The 17,009-nt window shown below is 46.7% G+C and overlaps 1 protein-coding gene across 2 annotated transcripts in view; it reads right to left on the bottom strand.

Moving 5' to 3' along the window:
• Positions 1-1,577: 1,577 nt before the first annotated feature.
• Tcp11l1 (t-complex 11, testis-specific-like 1) overlaps positions 1,578-17,009 on the bottom strand; it is a 33,712-nt gene continuing 18,280 nt past the window's right edge. The window contains exons 7-11 of one of the 2 annotated variants that reach the window (XM_013019669.1): positions 15,213-15,409; positions 11,294-11,475; positions 8,726-8,898; positions 6,757-6,936; positions 1,578-1,805 (exon numbers count right to left, since the gene is read on the bottom strand). In XM_013019669.1, the coding sequence (XP_012875123.1) occupies positions 1,726-1,805; positions 6,757-6,936; positions 8,726-8,898; positions 11,294-11,475; positions 15,213-15,409 (812 nt within the window). In that variant the 3' untranslated portion in view covers positions 1,578-1,725. Of the gene's footprint in view, positions 1,806-6,537; positions 6,937-8,725; positions 8,899-11,293; positions 11,476-15,212; positions 15,410-17,009 lie in introns of both variants that reach the window. The other variant, XR_001175187.1, reaches the window with a different exon arrangement.

Below are 17,009 nucleotides of genomic sequence, written 5' to 3'. Positions count from 1 at the left end.
CTTTGTGGTAAAGAAGCTGTCCTTTAAAAGCAGAGACAAGCAGAACTCTGGTTCAGGCAGCCAGCACAGGCAAAACTAGTGACATACCATCTCATCACCTTATCGCCATGTGCGGTGGCGCAGCCACAGTCCAAGCCGGAATAAATGCAGTACCACATCCCAAAATAAAGTTAAAAAGGCTGGTGTCTGCCTAGCGAGAACAAGGCCTTGATTTCAAACTCCAGTACCACTCCCCACCCCACTCCCACCAAAAAAAAAAGACAACATGAATAATATAGGAAGTCGCATTTGAAGTTTTGAGTGCTTAAACTTAAAAATGATTAGGCTTATGGGAAATGAAATTTGACTAGGGCTACCAATATGAGATAGATGAATTTGATTTAAAAAATCTATGATTCTGTGTTCACTTCGGCAGCACATATACTAAAATTGGAACGATACAGAGAAGATTAGCATGGCCCCTGCGCAAGGATGACACGCAAATTCATGAAGCGTTCCATATTTAAAAAAAAAAAATCAATGATTTTCCATCAGGTCAAGCCTATAGTTTAGTCCTGGTTCTTTCATTCAGAAGCCTGTATGTTTCATCCAAGTGTGACTGAGCCCCATACGAGGGGCAATTTTGAATAAAATTCCTTTGAGGCTATCGGTATTTGTTTCTAGGAATGATATTTCTGAAAATGTCAGTGAACGTTTGATAGGCTCATAGATAAAAGCTAGAGCTTCCTTTATTTATTATTTATTTATTTTGGGTCCCATCATGGGGCCTTAACTCTGGGTCTGGGCGCTGTCCCTCAGCTCTTCAGCTCAAGGCTAGTGCTCTACCACTTGAGCCACAGTGCCACTTCCGGGTTTTTTCTTTTTGCTTATGGGTGCTGAGGAATCGAACCCAGGGCCTCGGGCATGCAAGGCAAGCGCTCTACCACTGAGCCACCTTCCCAGCCCCAGCTTTCTAAATTTAAAGATTATTCCTTCTAGCCAGCATCAGTGGTACACACCTATAACCCTAGCTACTCAGGAGGCTGAGATCTGAGGATTAAGGTTCAAACCCAGCCTGGGGCAGGAAACTCTGTAAGACTCTTATCTCCAATAAACCACTCAGAAAACCAAAAGTGGAGCTGTGTCTCAAGTGGTAGAGCATTTACCTTGAGCTGAGGAGCTGAGGGACAGCGCCCAAGTCCAGCATTCAAGCCCCATGACCGACACAAAAGAAAAAGAAAAAAAGATTATTCCTTCTTTCACTTCATGAAATTGTTTTGCATCCTATAAAAAGGCTATGCACAAGCCAGGTGGTGGTGACTCACGCCTATAATCCTAGCTACTCAGGAGGCTGAGATCTAAGGATTGCGATTCAAAGCCAGCCAGGGCAGGAAAGTCCAGGAGACTCATCTCCAATTAACCACCAGAAAGTTGGGAGTGGCACTGTGGCCCAAGTGGTAGAGTGTTGCCTTGAGCTGAACTGAGGGACAGTGCCAGGCCCAGAGTTCAAGCCTTATGACTAACCAAAAAAAGAAGGGTATGCATTAAGTAATTATATAGTACAAAGGCAATATAATACACAATTGCAAATATCATTATAATTATTTATTTAGATTTTTAAGTGAGATAATGCTTTACACTCAAAGTTTCATAGCCCATAATCCATTAACATTCATTCATCCATCCATGTGTTCATTCATGCATTTCATTCAGTTCAAATAATGTAGGAAATGGAATGAGGAGGAATCACTGGGGTGTAGTGGTTGTCTGGAGGTCAGGAAAGAGAACACTGAGCTCCCACACAGGAAGAAAGCCTCCCTCTGGACCTGTAAAAACATGCTCTACTGAAGGGAGGCTGGGTACTACTGCTGAATCTATCACCGAGCAGATATATGCCTAAAGGCAGAGGACTAGACATTCTCTTCTGTTATAATAAAGCAATTTATAGCCTTTTCCATGTACGCAGCATTCTCATACCCATTACAAATTTGGTCCTCACCGCAACAGTGTCAGTTATTAGGCCTAAGAAACAATGACTAAACAGGTAGTAAGAAGACAAAAAGAGTCAAACCCAGATCTACATCAGAAACTGCAAAACCCTACTGTCACTGAAGGTAAGAGTTAGAAGGAGCCTTTCATTTTATAGGTATCCAAAATAGCCCCTAACTTACCATAGCTAGTACATAAACCCTGGTTTCTTTGTGTTTTTTTTTAAAGAATTGAATATTGCATTTGTGATATCCATAAACGTTGCTGTTACATATTTCTATCCTAGAAGACAATTTTCTCTTATTACCAGTTTTTATTTTAATCCACAAATATTCATGTGAACCAAGCAGAGTACATTGATGCTTTCCTTTACAACAAATCTGGTTTCTTTTTCCCCAAATCAAAAGAAACTCAATGTCCTCATTTTGGCAAGTCAGAGCTTGCCAAACAGCAAACACTTCACCCCTATAAAATGCCAAGAAAGATGGCCAGAATACTTATTCTGTTCCCAGAGTCTTCAGAGATAAGAGGAAGCAGCTCAACACAAACAGAAGTGAGGAGGGCCCGCTCAGAATCCTGGCCAGAATGTGCACACTAAAGGACTATATGCCCAAGACATTTAATAACTTTTCTTCATAGAGAAAAAAAAAATGCTGCTGGGCACCGGAGGCTCACGCCTGTAATCCTAGCTACTCAGGAGCCTGAGATCTGAGGATCACAGTTCAAAGCCAGCCCAGGCAGGAAACTCCAGGAGAATCTTTTCTCCAATTAACCACCAGAAAACCGGAAGGAGGGCTGTGGCTCAAGTGGTAGAGCGCGTGCCTCTACTGACCAAAAAAAAAAAAGCTACACACCTACTTTAATCAGCAAGACATCATATCATGAAGTATATTTATAGTTGAGTTACAAAGTTACATAAATAATCACATTTTACAGGAATGAGCTTTTTCTGGGAGTGTTTTTTGTTTTGTTTTGGCCAGTTGTGGGGCCTGAACTCTGGGCCTGGGCGCTGTCCCTCAGCTCTTCAGCTCAAGGCTAGTGCTCTACCACTTGAGCCACAGTGCCACTTCCGGCTTTTTTCTTTCTGCTCATGTGGTGCTGAGGAATCAAACCCAGGGCCTCATGCATGCAAGGCAAGTGCTCTACCACTGAGCCACCTTCCCCGCCCCCAGGAATGAGCGTTTTTAAATTCCCACCCAGAGTAAGAATCTATCCACCTATCCATCAACTGAGCCTACAAAGCAGCAGTCATTGCTCTCATTTATTCATGACTATCAACTTAGAGGCGCAGGAATACTGACCTCACTCTCAAGGTGCTCAGTTCTATGTGTGTGTGGTAAAGAATTCTTGAATACATAGAAATTCATGAGAAGACATTTGTCTCTAAATCCTCATGGCAAGAAGTCAAGTGAAATACAAGAATCAAATCTTTTTGTTGTTGTTGTTGTTGCTGGTCCTGGTGGTTTTTGAACTTGGAGTCTTGGTGCTGTCCCTGAGCTTTTTGTTCAAGGGTAGCACACTACCACTTAAGATAGAGTTCCACATACAGCTTAATTTCAGTAATTAAGTGGTGATGAGTCTTATGGACTTTCTTGCCCAAGCTGGTTTCAAGCCATGATTCTCAGATCTCAGCCTCCTGAGTAGCTAGGATTACAGCCTTGAGCCACCAGCACCAGGCTGAATCAAGTCAACTCTGAAGGGTAACTTATACTGCAAAGGATGCCTGTCTCGGAGAGCTTGTAAGGGATAGTTACAAGCAAATGCTTCATGTGCTTCCTGAGTAACAAATGAACTAAAGGAACTTTTCTGGTTCTCACTGATAATTCTGTGAGATTCCAGGAAGCAAGTTAGCTCACTGGGTTTGTACAACAACAAGAAGAGACTCAGTGTGTACACTGGGACTCTGAACTTTGCTCCTTTGTTCCTGGCTTCTTTCAGCAGTGGAACTCTACCAGTGGACAGGGAGGCGGTGGTAGCGGAGTCTGTGAAGCTCTGTCAGGAATGCATTAAGATTCCAAACTACCCACGCTCAGCTCTGCTCTAGCTCAGCTCCGTGAGGGATTAAAATTTGTTTTTAAATCTTAAGAGTCAACTTTTATAATAGAAGCATTTTTGAGATTCAGGAAGTTGCTTCAGAAAAGTGGGGGAAAGATCCTTCCCTCATCTCTGGAGAGGAGCAAAAGCCCCCAAACTCGAAAGCAAGCAAAAAGTGCTGAGCTGGGTACCCGAGGCTCTGTGACCCAGGAACCCAAGTGAGCATCAGTGAGCGCCTTCTGCTCGTTCAGCATTCTACAAGAGATGGAATTTTTCCCTTCTTTGAAAATACTCACCTACAATATGGCCAGCTCACAGAGGCCCCAGGCTCTCCCTGTCCAGTTCACAGAGGCCCCAGGCTCTCCCTGTCCAGAACTGAAGCATATTCCTGGCTGTTTTTTCATTAGTCATACCATTATAGATAAGAAGTAACTTTAATACTGATCTGCTTGCATATAATTATCTGAATTCCTACAAGCAAATAGAAGTCCTTTGTATAAACCTGGGACTATGAGCAATTTCAAAATTAACAAGAGCAAAAAGCATTTTGAAAAGTATTGAGTGTCACAGAGTATCCGATCGGTGCCATTGCATGTACCAATGTGCCAGTCCTACCGTATGTAATGCCTACTCTGTGGTGGTCTTCAAACACTCCATCCAGCACACTTCATTGGACAGTAAGATCGGTGTTCGCAGTGAAGTGTGGCCTTTGCCCCCAGCTGCTCTGGACTACTGCTGGTCTTCCCCAGACCTTTCTGAAAGAGCTTCCAAGTTTCTTCTACCTTTTTGTCCAAACATCTTTAATACTGGCTATTATTAAATGATTTTCTCTCTTTTTGTCCTCCCTTCCTCCGCCCTTTGTTTTGGTATTGGTGATTAAATCCAAGGCCTCATGTTCTAAGTAACTGTTCCACCACTTAGCTACTACACCTCCAGAATACTGCTTGGCATTCTGGGGAAGAAACCAGAGAAAACCTGTCCTTCAGTTTACATTTTAATGACTTTCTTTTTAATGCAGCATGTATTTATTTTTTTATTTTTTTTGGGGGGGTCCGGTCGTGAGGCCTGAACTCTGGGCCTGGGCGCTGTCCCTCAGATCTTCAGCTCAAGGCTAGCGCTCTACCACTTGAGCCACAGCGCCACTTCCGGCTTTTTTCTTTTTGCTTATGTGGTGCTGAGGAATTGAACCCAGGGCCTCAGGCATGCAAGGCAAGTGCTCTACCACTGAGCCACCTTCCCAGCCCTGCAGCATGTTTTTATTGCAATGAAAAAGCAATATTACAGCAGAACTTATAGCATGTTTTTGCTGCCTTGACCTCTAAATGCTGGGATTGTAGACTTACGCTCTCACACTCAGTTGATCTGAAACTTGCCCTCTAGACCAGGCTGGCCTGGAACTGATCCTCCAGCCTTGATCTGCGTGCTGGCAGTACAGGTGTGCACCACCACACCCGGTGTCTGGATGCCACAAGTCACTCTTCAGTGAACAGTGTAAGGGTGAATGGTCCTATTGCCTCACCCCTACCTTGATAAAGGGATTCCTTGCATTGTTTTGTCTCTTGTACTCCACCAGCTCCGGGCCTCTGCCTCTAACGTAACACCCCTGTCTGAAATCTGTATACGTGCACACAAGTACATTGTTTTTACCAGAACAGGCCACCTGCACAGGGCATGCCTGGAATTCTGGTCACCCAAGTTCCTTGATAATTACTAGCAGGGATTTTTCTAAGACTTCCCTATCTAAACCGGCAAAGTTGAACTATATTGCCCAAAACCACTTAAAGCTAACTCCAGAATTCTGATTTAATATATCTATCATATCAGAAGGAATTTTTCAAAAGAAGAAACATACATTTCTCTTCTTTCCTATTATATACTTAATTATATACATAAACTTTTCTCTGTAACTTTCATGGTTTAAAGATGAAACAATTTTTTTTAAGATCCCATTCTTTATTACTGCTATTGTTTTATGTTTGAATTGAGGTTTCACCACACCCTAGACTGGTCTTCACTCACTATCCTCCTGCCTCAGCCTCCCAAGTGCTAGGATCACAGGTGTGCACCACCACACCCAGTTCATGTGGCTGAGGAATCAAACTCAGGGCTTTGTTCACAGTAGGCAAGTGCTAAACCACTGCACTACATCCCCAGCCCAACAGAACAGCCTCAAAACTCAAGTCAGTCTTCATAGAACAAAAGGACTCCAGGCACAGAGGAAGCAGAAGATAGGAGAGGAGGACAGTAAGACTACTGGTAGCCCTTCTGACATGAAATTCTTGGAGGGGAAGGACTAGAAGGCTGTTCCAGGGAGGGACAAGAGGTAAAGTCATGGCTTAGTCCCTTGGACTCTGGGTAGCTCTCGGCATGGGGAATATGAAAGAACTGCTCAGAAGAGAGAGGTCCCACTTCTTGGGAGAACATGGTGCTACACTCGCCAAGGGGTAGGAATGGAGACAGAGGCAGTCAGCTGCTAAAAGCTGAGTGTTATCTATAAAACTTAAGATAACAAAAAGCTTTGATTTGTAAACTTACACTCATAAATACAATCTCTCAAAATAGAATTCAGTGCATTCTTCAACAAGTCTTTTCAACAGTGATAGACAGTCCTTCCATTGGAATCAGTGCTGTTAAAGAGCAATGTACTACGTAGCCATTTTCCAAAGCAACGGTATAGCTGAGAACAAGTATTCTGAGGAGAGTGACTAATACTGCTGCTGGAGGGAGCGCACAGTTAGGGGCGGAGGAGCTTACTGAGGATTGCATCATAGTAGGGGCAGAAGACCATCTTGTTATAGTTGACCAGGCGAACGAACCTCACAGCAACTTCCTCCAGCTCTCTCTGAATGGGACTCAGTCCCCCAGGCACAGTGGGCAATGGCTTCTGCTGACCAGAGGCAAGGTAGGTTTCCAGGAAGGTGATGATTCGGGACTCTGCAAGGCAGAAGGGGCATTAGCAGCTTCTCATTCAAGATGACTTGACAAACTTCTCCTTAGCCTTCAGTCCTTGGTTTAACAACCAGCTCCGGAAATTCTTTCCTATCATCTCCAGTTCATGCACTCAGCATCTTGTACTTCTGAGCATTTGTCCCAGTTGTAATGTGGACCTCCTGCTCCACAGAGTTTCAAGAAGACAGAAACTAGGCCTAGCACAGTCACCATCCTCTCCGTAGCCCTCACGACGCCTGGAACATGAGGCTGCTCCCTAGGAGAAGTCCAAACCCCTGTGCAATTAAGAATGCCTGTGGAGGGGCTGGGAAGGTGGCTCAGTGGTAGAGCACTTGCCTTGCATGCCTGAGGCCCTGGGTTCGATTCCTCAGCACCACATAAGCAAAAAGAAAAAAGCCGGAAGTGGCGCTGTGGCTCAAGTGGTAGAGCGCTAGCCTTGAGCTGAAGAGCTGAGGGACAGTGCCCAGGCCCAGAGTTTAGGCCCCACGACCCAACCCAAGAAAAACAAAAAAAGAATGCCTGTGGAGGCCGGGCGCTGGTGGCTCACGCCTGTAATCCTAGCTACACAGGGGGCTGAGGTCTGAGGATCGTAGTTCAAAGCCAGCCTGGGCAGGAAAGTCCGTGAGACTCTTATCTCTGATTAATCACCAGAAAACCGGAAGTGATGTTGTGGCTCAAGTGGTAGAGCACTCGCCTTGAACTGAAGAGCACAGGGACAGCACCCAGGCCCAGAGTTCAAGGCCCGCGACCAACAAAAAAAAAAAGATTGCCTGTGGATGACCAAAGAGTAACTGGGATGCTGGCATGTTCCACTCTCAGCCACTGTTCAAAACAACATAGCAAGGAAAAGACAGCAGGAATCACAGAGCCAAAACAGACAAGAGGGCTGGGTGTGCAGCTCCAGAGAGCACGAACCGGGCCATGGGTTCAATCCCCACCCCTGGAAGGAAAGGAGGAGACAGAACAAGGAGGAAGAGGGGGAGGGGTCACGGAGCTCGCGATGTCCCTTTCCCTGCTGAGTCCACGTGAGAGAAGCATGAGCTCCTTTTTTTTTTTTTTTTCCAGTTGTGGGGCTTGAACTCTGGGCTTGGGCGCTGTCATTGTGCTCTTCCTTTTTTTTTTTGGTCACTTGTGGGGCTTGAACTCTGGGCCTGCATGCTGTCCCTTAGCTCTTCAGCTCAAGGTTAGCACTCTACCACTTGAGCCACAGCACCACTTCCGGTTTTCTGGTGGTTTATTGGAGATAAGAGTCTTCTGGACTTTCCTGCCGGGCTGGCTTTGAACCGTGATCCTCAGATCTCAGCCTCCTGAGTAGCTAGGATGACAGGCACGAGCCACCAGTACCTGCTATGAGCTCCATTCTTTGGCACCTACAGTGAAAGTCCAGACACTGGAGTAAGTCACTACCATTGAAGCCTTGTCCTATTTAAGATTATGGATGAATATTTTAATATCATCCATGTTTTACACTCTCCTGTATAGCCTTACAAAACAACGAAACATTCAGTGTTGGGTGCTAGTGACTCACGTCTGTAATCCTAGCTACTCAAGAGGCTGAGATACGAGGATAGAGATTCTGAAGCCAGCTCAGGAAAGCAAAGTCTCTTAAGAATGTCTGTAAGACTCTTCAACTGACAGAAAAAAACAGGAAGTGGTGTTGTGACTCCAGAGGCAGAATGCCAGCCTACAGCGAAAAACATACAGGACACAGCACCCAGGCCCCATTATCTACACACACACACACACACACACACTTACATACATACATACATACCCATGATCCTGCGAATGGGGTCCTCAGGGCTGGCCACAGCTAGAATCTGGCCCTTGAGCACAGTCTCCTTGTCCGTGGAGAATGGGGAGAAGCCGCACTGGGAGAGGCGGCTGCTCACCTCCAGACACACTTTTTCCCCGGTGGAAGTGAGAGCGTTCTCTAGATGGAAGGAGCTGGAGCAGAGAAGGAGAGGAGTCAGGGGAGAAGGCGCCATGTGCAGCTCCCACCAGCCCCACCAGCTCTGCCCTGAGGACAGCCCCAGCACCAACCAGTGGACTGACTACTTCAGGGGACCCCCTGGCTCCCCTCCCTGCTCCCTGACCCCTCACCTGCACCCCCTGACTGGGAAGAACTTCCAGCCCACCTCTCTACAGCTTCACTCCTTACTGGTGTGTGGTAGTAACGGAAAACCTCTGGCATACGAACACGGAATTTGCAGCTACGAGCTGAGAGTGGGAAGGAACGTGCTCACTGAGCTCTCTTGCACCCATCTGCAATCTTGGAGCATGTGGATGCATCCTTTCTGCTGTTTCAGCTGTGCTCGGGGAGGGGTCAAACCCAGGCTTTTGTGCGCAGGCAGGCCCTTTACAGACTGAGCAATACTCTGTAGTATTACACGTTTTAAAAGGACACCTCGATTCCTTGCCCCCCTCCCAAACTCCCTAGGCTCCCGGTGGGAAAGGCATTTAATTTTTAGCTACTTTAATAATGACTACAATTTACTGAGTACTTCCCATCTATATGTAAGGACAAACTAAGGGCTGCTGTGGGTCTAGACCCTCTGCACAGGAGAGGGTCTGGACTTTCTGGGGAGTGAGGGAGCAGGCCTGAGGACTCACTGGTACCAACTCTGGGCAGCCCTCTACTGCCTGGGCAGTTACGGGAATGCCGGGTGGATTCTTAGAAAGCTCCCAGCCGATCCGCCTCACTCCCCCACCCCCACCCCCACCTGGCAGCTTTTGTTTTTTTTGCCATTCCTGGGGCTTGAACTCAGGGCCTGGGCAATGTCCCTGAGCTTCTTTTACTTAAGGCTAGCCCTCTACCACTTAAGCCACAGCACCACTTCCAGCTTGTTTCTGTGTTATGTGGTACTGAGGAATCAAACCCAGGGCTTCATGCATGCTAGGCAAACACTCTACCACTAAGCCACATTCCCAGCCCTACAGGCAGCTTGGATAGAGCAGTTCTACTGGCAGGGGAATTTTGGTAAGAGCCCATGGCTAGAATCAACTGAGCTAACAGCCTGCTTGGGCTGACTCACACCCTAGTCATACACATGGACAAACCACTGATGCGGTGCGCTGAGCAAGCCCGCCTTGTGCAAGTTCAGCAGCGCAAGCTCTCCTCTGGGTAAAGGTCAGAATGCGGGGACGGGAGCAGGGAGTGACTGCCTGCACCTGAACTGGCCTTGTCAGACGCTGGACTCACTCAGAACCATTCCAAACCATTCTACGTGCTGTACATCACACAAACCAGCTCACAAGACTACACCGCAGGGCTGGGAAGGTGGCTCAGTGGTAGAGCGCTTGCCTTGCATGCCTGAGGCCCTGGGTTCGATTCCTCAGCACCACATAAGCAAAAAGAAAAAAGCTGGAAGTGGCGTTGTAGCTCAAGTGGTAGAGCGCCAGCCTTGAGCTGAAGAGCTGAGGGACAGCGCCCAGGCCCAGAGTTCAGGCCCCACCACAGGACCCCCCCCCAAAAAAAAAAAAAGACTATACCGCAGGAGGAGTTGTTAAAGATTTCACAAGCTGGTGCTGGTGGCTCAAGCCTGCAATCCTAGCCACCCAGGAGGCTGAGATCTGAGGATCGTGCTCCAAAGCCAGCCTGGGCAGTGAAGTCCACGAGATTCTTATCTCCGATTAACAACCAGAAAACCAAAAGTGGCGCTGTGGCTCAAGTGATAGAGTGCTAGCCTTGAGCTGACAAGCTCAGAGACAGCACCCAGGCCCAGAGTTCAAGCCCCATGACTGACCAAAAACAAAAGACTTCACAGACGTGACTTGTGCTGCATTATAGCATGGCCTGGGCATGGTGGCATGGAAGGCTACAAGGAACATGCAAGATCTGGTGTACGCCTGGACTTTCTCTTCAAGAGCTTGGTAGGGAGCTAATCACTGATTAGCTGGTTGGTACCTTGGTTTCTCTAACACTGTGTTTTACAGCTAGTTGGTTGTGAAAGCCATTCAGTGGGTAGCAACCAGAAAAAAAACTTTAATGGAAAGTATCAGGATGTATTAAACACAATTCAGTTAAGTTCCATTATGTGGGGGTTTTGTTTCAGTTACATTAGATAGATAGGTGTGAATAGGTCACCATGGAAAATGAATTTCTTACTTCAGGATCTGACACAAATATGTGCAAAGCACTATTCTAGAATCTTGCTAACCAGTTCACTGGAGCGCAACCCTATGGCCCTCCGTGAACTCCAGAGCAGTCTTCACCGGTAAACAAAGTTAGAGAGCAAAGCTCCAGCCTCACCCTGGGAGCGCCTGCTCCAGGCGTTCACTGCTACCTACCACTCGCACTTGCTCACTAGAGGCCCACACCCCACCAGCCCCGGCCACTCACGGCAGGTGCATATCAGCTAGCAGAATCTTCACAATCATCTTGAGCTTCTCAGCAAAGTCATTCTGGCTGGAAATCACAGGGGCTACCGTGCTGAACGTGACCAGCAACACAGCTCCCAGGATGGTTAGTTGCTCCAGCTGAAGCTGGAGCTCTTGGAAGCGACACTGGTCCATCAAAACAGTCTATAAAGAACAAGAGAGAAATCATTGTCAAGCAGATTCAGGATGGCCAGCAGAGGGCAGCACAGCCCCAGCCCAACCTGCCTCAGTTTTCCTCAGGATTTCCTAGTCTCTTCAGAGCCCTGGGCAGCTTTTGTAGCCTTTCTTTCCATCTCAGTGCCCTTCTTGCTGAGAAGGATGCAGCACAGCACACTTGCTAAGAGGCTGAAGCACGCTGGGTGTAAATTCGGACCTGACAGCCTGTGTCAAGCAAGTCTCTTTAACTCTGAGGCATATGTAAGACGGGGTTTCCTACCTCGCAGGGCCTGTGTGAAAGGTAGAAAAAATCACACATGTAAAGTGGCTGGTAGAGCTAACCTCCGGCCTCAGGAGTGACAGCCATTGGAGACGAAAGGGCACTGAGAACAGAGCTGGGACTACTTCTAGTTTGTTCAGGACTGTGGTGCAGTCTGTCCCCCGCAAATCAGGAAGTCACCCTGCAGGGCAATGGAGGGAGGGGCTCCTTGAGGGCAGAGCCTACACTCACTCCCCCTGGCCTCCCTCTGGGCACCCAACACAGAGGACGCTCTCAAGAACTGGCAAGTGAACAATGACAATAAGAAGAAAGAGCAGTGGACAGAGCAGGGCTGGAGCAACCACAGCAGCCTAGAAAGCGGTCATCTGCGTCCACTGGTGGGAGCACTTGTCCCCTGTTACAGACAGCTGTGGTCCTGCTGAGCCGGGGACAGGGAAAAGCAGCAGAACGGGGCTGGATCTGGGGACCTCAGATCTGAGTTTTCACAGGATAGTCAAACTTTAAGGAAGGAGATGCCAAATGAAGATATTCACAACTGGGAGTTCAGAGCTCCAAGTTGCCAGTATGTAAAATTATTGCTGATGGGTGAGGACTGTGTCGTTAAACACCGCTCAGTATCATTTAGCAACAGTGTCCACTGCTACATCACAGTAATGGCAACAGTGAGCAGGGCTGGAGGACAAAGAAATTTTCAGGATGAATTCTACGAACAGATGCCTCTGCCAGGCACTGGTGGCTCCCGCCTGTAATCCTAGCTACTCAGGAGGCTGAGATCTAAGGATCGCGGTTCAAAGCCAGCCCAGACAGGGAAGTCCATGAGACTCTCATCTCCAATAAACCACTAGAAAACCAGAAGTGGTGCTGTGGCTCAAGCAGTAGAGTGCTGGCCTTGAGCTGAAGAGCGCAAGGACAGCGGCCAAGCCCAGAGTTCAAGCCCCAGGATAGACAAAAAAAAAAAAAAGAACAGATGCCTCTCCCCCCAGGAAAGCACCATCTCCCCTCAGCCATTCTTTGAGAGGAATGTCAAGCCAAGAACTTCTCTCCAGAAGATCACAGGCCACCATTCACAAATGAACCTTTCCCTACAATGCCACACTGCTGTGAGCCCCTCCTCCAGCACCAACAGGGAACTCTGAGACAAGAGTAAAATCAGAAACTTACAGGGTTTTTTTGTTTCTTTTTGTCAATCATGGGGCCTGAACTCTGGGCCTGGGCACTGTCCCTCAGCCCTTCAGCTCAAGGCTAGTGCTCTACCACTTAAGTCACAGCACTACTTCCGGCTTTTTCTGCTTAGGTGGTGCTGAGGAATTGAACCCAGGGCCTCATGCATGCAAGGCAAGCACTCTACCACTGAGCCAACTTCCCAGCCTATGAAACTTACAGATTTTTTTTAAAGTATAAGAAACTTATGAGAAAGGTATTTAGAGAAATAGCAGGATGTAAGGCTAGAGATAGGAAGTACAAGCACCCTAAAAAAAAAAAAACAGGGGGAGAGTTATTTCTGGATAAAATGGGGAACTCACTATTTAATCAGCCCTTTAATAATTACTGCAGTACTTGTACTGAAAAGGAAAAGAAGGCAAAAACATTGTACAGCCAGGAAGGGGAAGAAGTTTCTAAAAAGCTATACAGCAATATGTAGTTGTGAGTTTTTTGTTTTTGTTTTTTAATTGAAACAGGCTCTTATTATGTAACTCAGACTGACCTGGAACTCAGGCCCTCCAGTCTCAAACTTCTGAGTGCTGGGAATACAAGTATGAACTACCACACCCAGTTCAATGTTGTGGTTTCAGTAAAGATGAAGATAAAAGCTAGGTAAATGGCAGATGGCTAAGGCTGGAGGCACTTGGGTTGAGTGACCAGCCAGGGTTACTTGGTACTTAGCAACACCTGATTCAAAAAAACAAGGCTAGGGCTATAGATCAAGGCAAGAGCACTTAACTAGCAGGTACAAAGCTCTAAATTTAATCTCTTGCACTGCTCTCCATCCCTAACCCTCAAAAAAAAAGAAAAATTCAGCAACATAAATTGTAAGTATTATAGTTGCCTGAAGAGCTGTAGAATGATGCCACTGCTAATAGATTCTTAAAAGGTTAACCTTAAAGTCACCATGTAATCCTATAGTTCTAATCTTAATATGCAATTAAGAAAATTGCAAACATGGCCAAAAGTGAAAGCCCTGTACACCTGCAATGCTAGCTACTGGGAGGTAGAGCCTGGGGCATCATGTTCAAAGTTGGCTACAGGGACATATGCTTTGTCATCCTAGCTATGTTCAGAACATGGATGGGAAAATTGTGGCCCAGGCAAGCCCAAGCAAAAAAACAGAAGGAAAGCAAAAAGGGCTGGAGGTGTGGGTTCTGCCCAATGAGAACAAAGCCCTGAGTTCAACCTCCATGACTGTCCCCCATCCTCAAGAAAGTAGAAACAATCTAAATGCTCATCAACAGAGAAATAAATAAAATGTGGTGTACCCACATAGTAGGATCCATTATTCAGTACCTAGAATGGTTACAGTAGTATACACACAGCTAGAGGGGTGGGGGGAAGACAACCATCTGATGGGTGGGGTTTTATAGTGTGGGACAATAGAAACATTCCGGAGATGGACAGCGGTGATTGTTACACAACAATGTGAATGCACTCAGTGCTGCTTAACTGCACAGTAGCGATGGTAGAAGCAACTTTAAGGCATGTGTATTTTACCACAATAAAAATCACAAGAAAAGCCAGGTGTGATGGTGCATGCCCGTAATCCTACCACTTAGGAGGCTGAGGCAGGAGGATCAGAAGTTTGGGACTGCCTTGGGCTACATAGCAAAGTTCTGTCTCAAAACAAACACAAATGAAAGAAAAAAAGGGAGGGGGATAGAAGGAGCTGCTCATACATGCTACAACGTGGGTAATAGTATGCTTCATAAGAAAAGCTTAGGGCTGGGAAGGTGGCTCAGTGGTAGAGCACTTGCCTTGCATGCCTGAGACCCTGGGTTCGATTCCTCAGCACCACATAAGCAAAAAGAAAAAAGCCAGAAGTGGCACGGTGGCTCAAGTGGTAGAGTGCTAGCCTTGAGCTGAAGAGCTGAGGGACAGCGCCCAGGCCCAGAGTTCAGGCCCCATGACCAGACCCAAAAAAATAAAAAGAAAAAAGAAAAGCTTAGACACAAAAGGCCCCAACTGAATGATTCCAGAAATTTCCAGAAAAGGGAAATCCCCAGAGAGCAGGATATCAGTAGGGGGAAAGGAGTGAGGGAGCGAGTAGTGACTTGTCAATGGGTACAGAGTTTCTTTTGGAGTGATGGAATGTTCTAAATTAAATAATCATAGTTGTTTCATAATTGTGAAAATGCACCATGAATGTGAATTGTAGGTGAATTTTATCAGAATGCTACTCTAAAAAAAAAATTCAGTGGCACAAAGAGAAGCGTGGGAGTTGGGCAGCTCCTACCTCAGGGAAAGGCCTCCGAAGGTGGTCCCATTTCAGAAGCTTCAGGTATGCGTAATTCTGGACAACCACGGGAGTCAGCGCGGGAGCATCTCCAGAGCCAGCGGCCTCTCCTGCAGCCGGCAGGGCATGTTTGTGCTTCTGAGTCATGAGGTCACCCGAGGCTTCTTCTAGCCACTGGGTAACAAAGTCTAGGGAATCTGAAAAACAAAGCTGCAAAAATTATCCTGACACTTAGGGGGAATGCTTCTTGGAATTAGAGAATAAACATCACAACCAATAGCATGTGGTCTAGGCAAAATAGCAGATTTAGGATGTAGACAAGTGTGCACCACTCACCTGCCAGCCTGTTCTGATACAACCCCTGGCAAGCCTTGCTGCCCACAGGTGCTTGACAAGCCTGCCTTCCTGCTCTGCCTATCCTGAGCACTGCATGCAATGTAGCTGGAAGCTGTGAAGATTCCAGCTCTGTGAGATGGCCAGAGTTCTTGCCTAGAGACACACGGGGTATAACCCGCTGGAGACAGCCCTGAGTAGCATGTCCTTTGCCTTGCCTTCTCTTGTCCACGTCTCACCCTCATCAGCCAGGATTCCCCACAGCTCAGTGTTTGATGTGAAGCCCATGGTGCTGTGAGCACTGGGGAGCCATTGGTTGACCTTCATCTGCCAGCATGCTCCTTTTGCTTGTCTAAGCTGAGCTGTGTAGCAGATACCCTAAGGATATACAGAAAGAGCAAAAAGTTTGCCTCTAAGGGCCTGGAGGTATTGCAGTCTGCCCACAGAGCCCTCTATGAAGCCCAGTGGGCAGGCAGAGAGGCGGTAGCTTACAGTCCACTCCTCTGTTCTCTGCGGGCTCCTGATCCCCCAGCTCAGTTCATTTGGACTTCCAAACCATCTCGCCTATCTACCTTCAGTGTTCTACAGACAGCATTCTCTGCAGAGAAGCACCAGGCTCTGACAGCCAAGGACCATGGTGAGGCTTCCACTCTGGCACTTTCACTATATCTTGTCTCTCTGGTACCTCCTTCTAACACTAAGGCTCTTCAGCTTCCATACTTATGCCTCCTGGAGTCTCCTGAGAGGGACAATGTCAACTTCTTCTTACAACACTTCTACTGTACTCTTCCTAACTCCTCCTGTTCCCATGCACCCCTCAGACTTTTCTGTCTGGTACGGGAGGAGCCAACTGCTTGGGGCACTGGATGAACTAATCTGATCAGGCCACACGCTCTATCCAGACTGCCATTCTCATCTTGTCATCAATATAGCTGGACCCTGAATGGATTTCAGCATACACTGTATCTGAAGACTGAAGATTGCCCAGAACATCAACTGCCAACATAGACACTAAAACAAAAACAAAACCTCACTCAAAATACAATATAGTTTCACATTCTATACTCCTTTGCTTTCCTGCAGTATTCTGAGAGGTTGATAAAAACAGGACTTTTTGGTTGGCACCATAACTCAGGACTGAAAGTACGGGGAGTGACTTAGGAGATGGAGTTTGGGAGAATGATTGTTCTGAGACAGCCTGGGCAAAAAGTACACAAGACACCATCTCAACCAGTAAAAAGCATAGCATGGTGGTACACATTTGTCATTCCAACTATACAAGAAGTATAAATAGGAGAATCACATTTTAGGCTAGCTTGAGAAAAAAAGAAAGAAAGAAGGAAGGAAGGAAAGAAAAAAAGAAAGAAAGAAAGTAGACTTTTCCTGGGCATGGAGAGAGACATGCATATAGACCAGAAAAATAAAGTGAAATGTCTGCTATCTCCAATAAGTAGGAGAAGAGTA

The sequence above is a fragment of the Dipodomys ordii genome, unplaced genomic scaffold (assembly GCF_000151885.1).
Source record: "Dipodomys ordii isolate 6190 unplaced genomic scaffold, Dord_2.0 Scaffold46, whole genome shotgun sequence".
In the NCBI taxonomy this organism is placed as follows: domain Eukaryota; kingdom Metazoa; phylum Chordata; class Mammalia; order Rodentia; family Heteromyidae; genus Dipodomys; species Dipodomys ordii.
The sequence above is the reverse complement of the archived record's forward strand: the minus strand, read 5'-3'. Positions and strand labels throughout refer to the sequence as shown.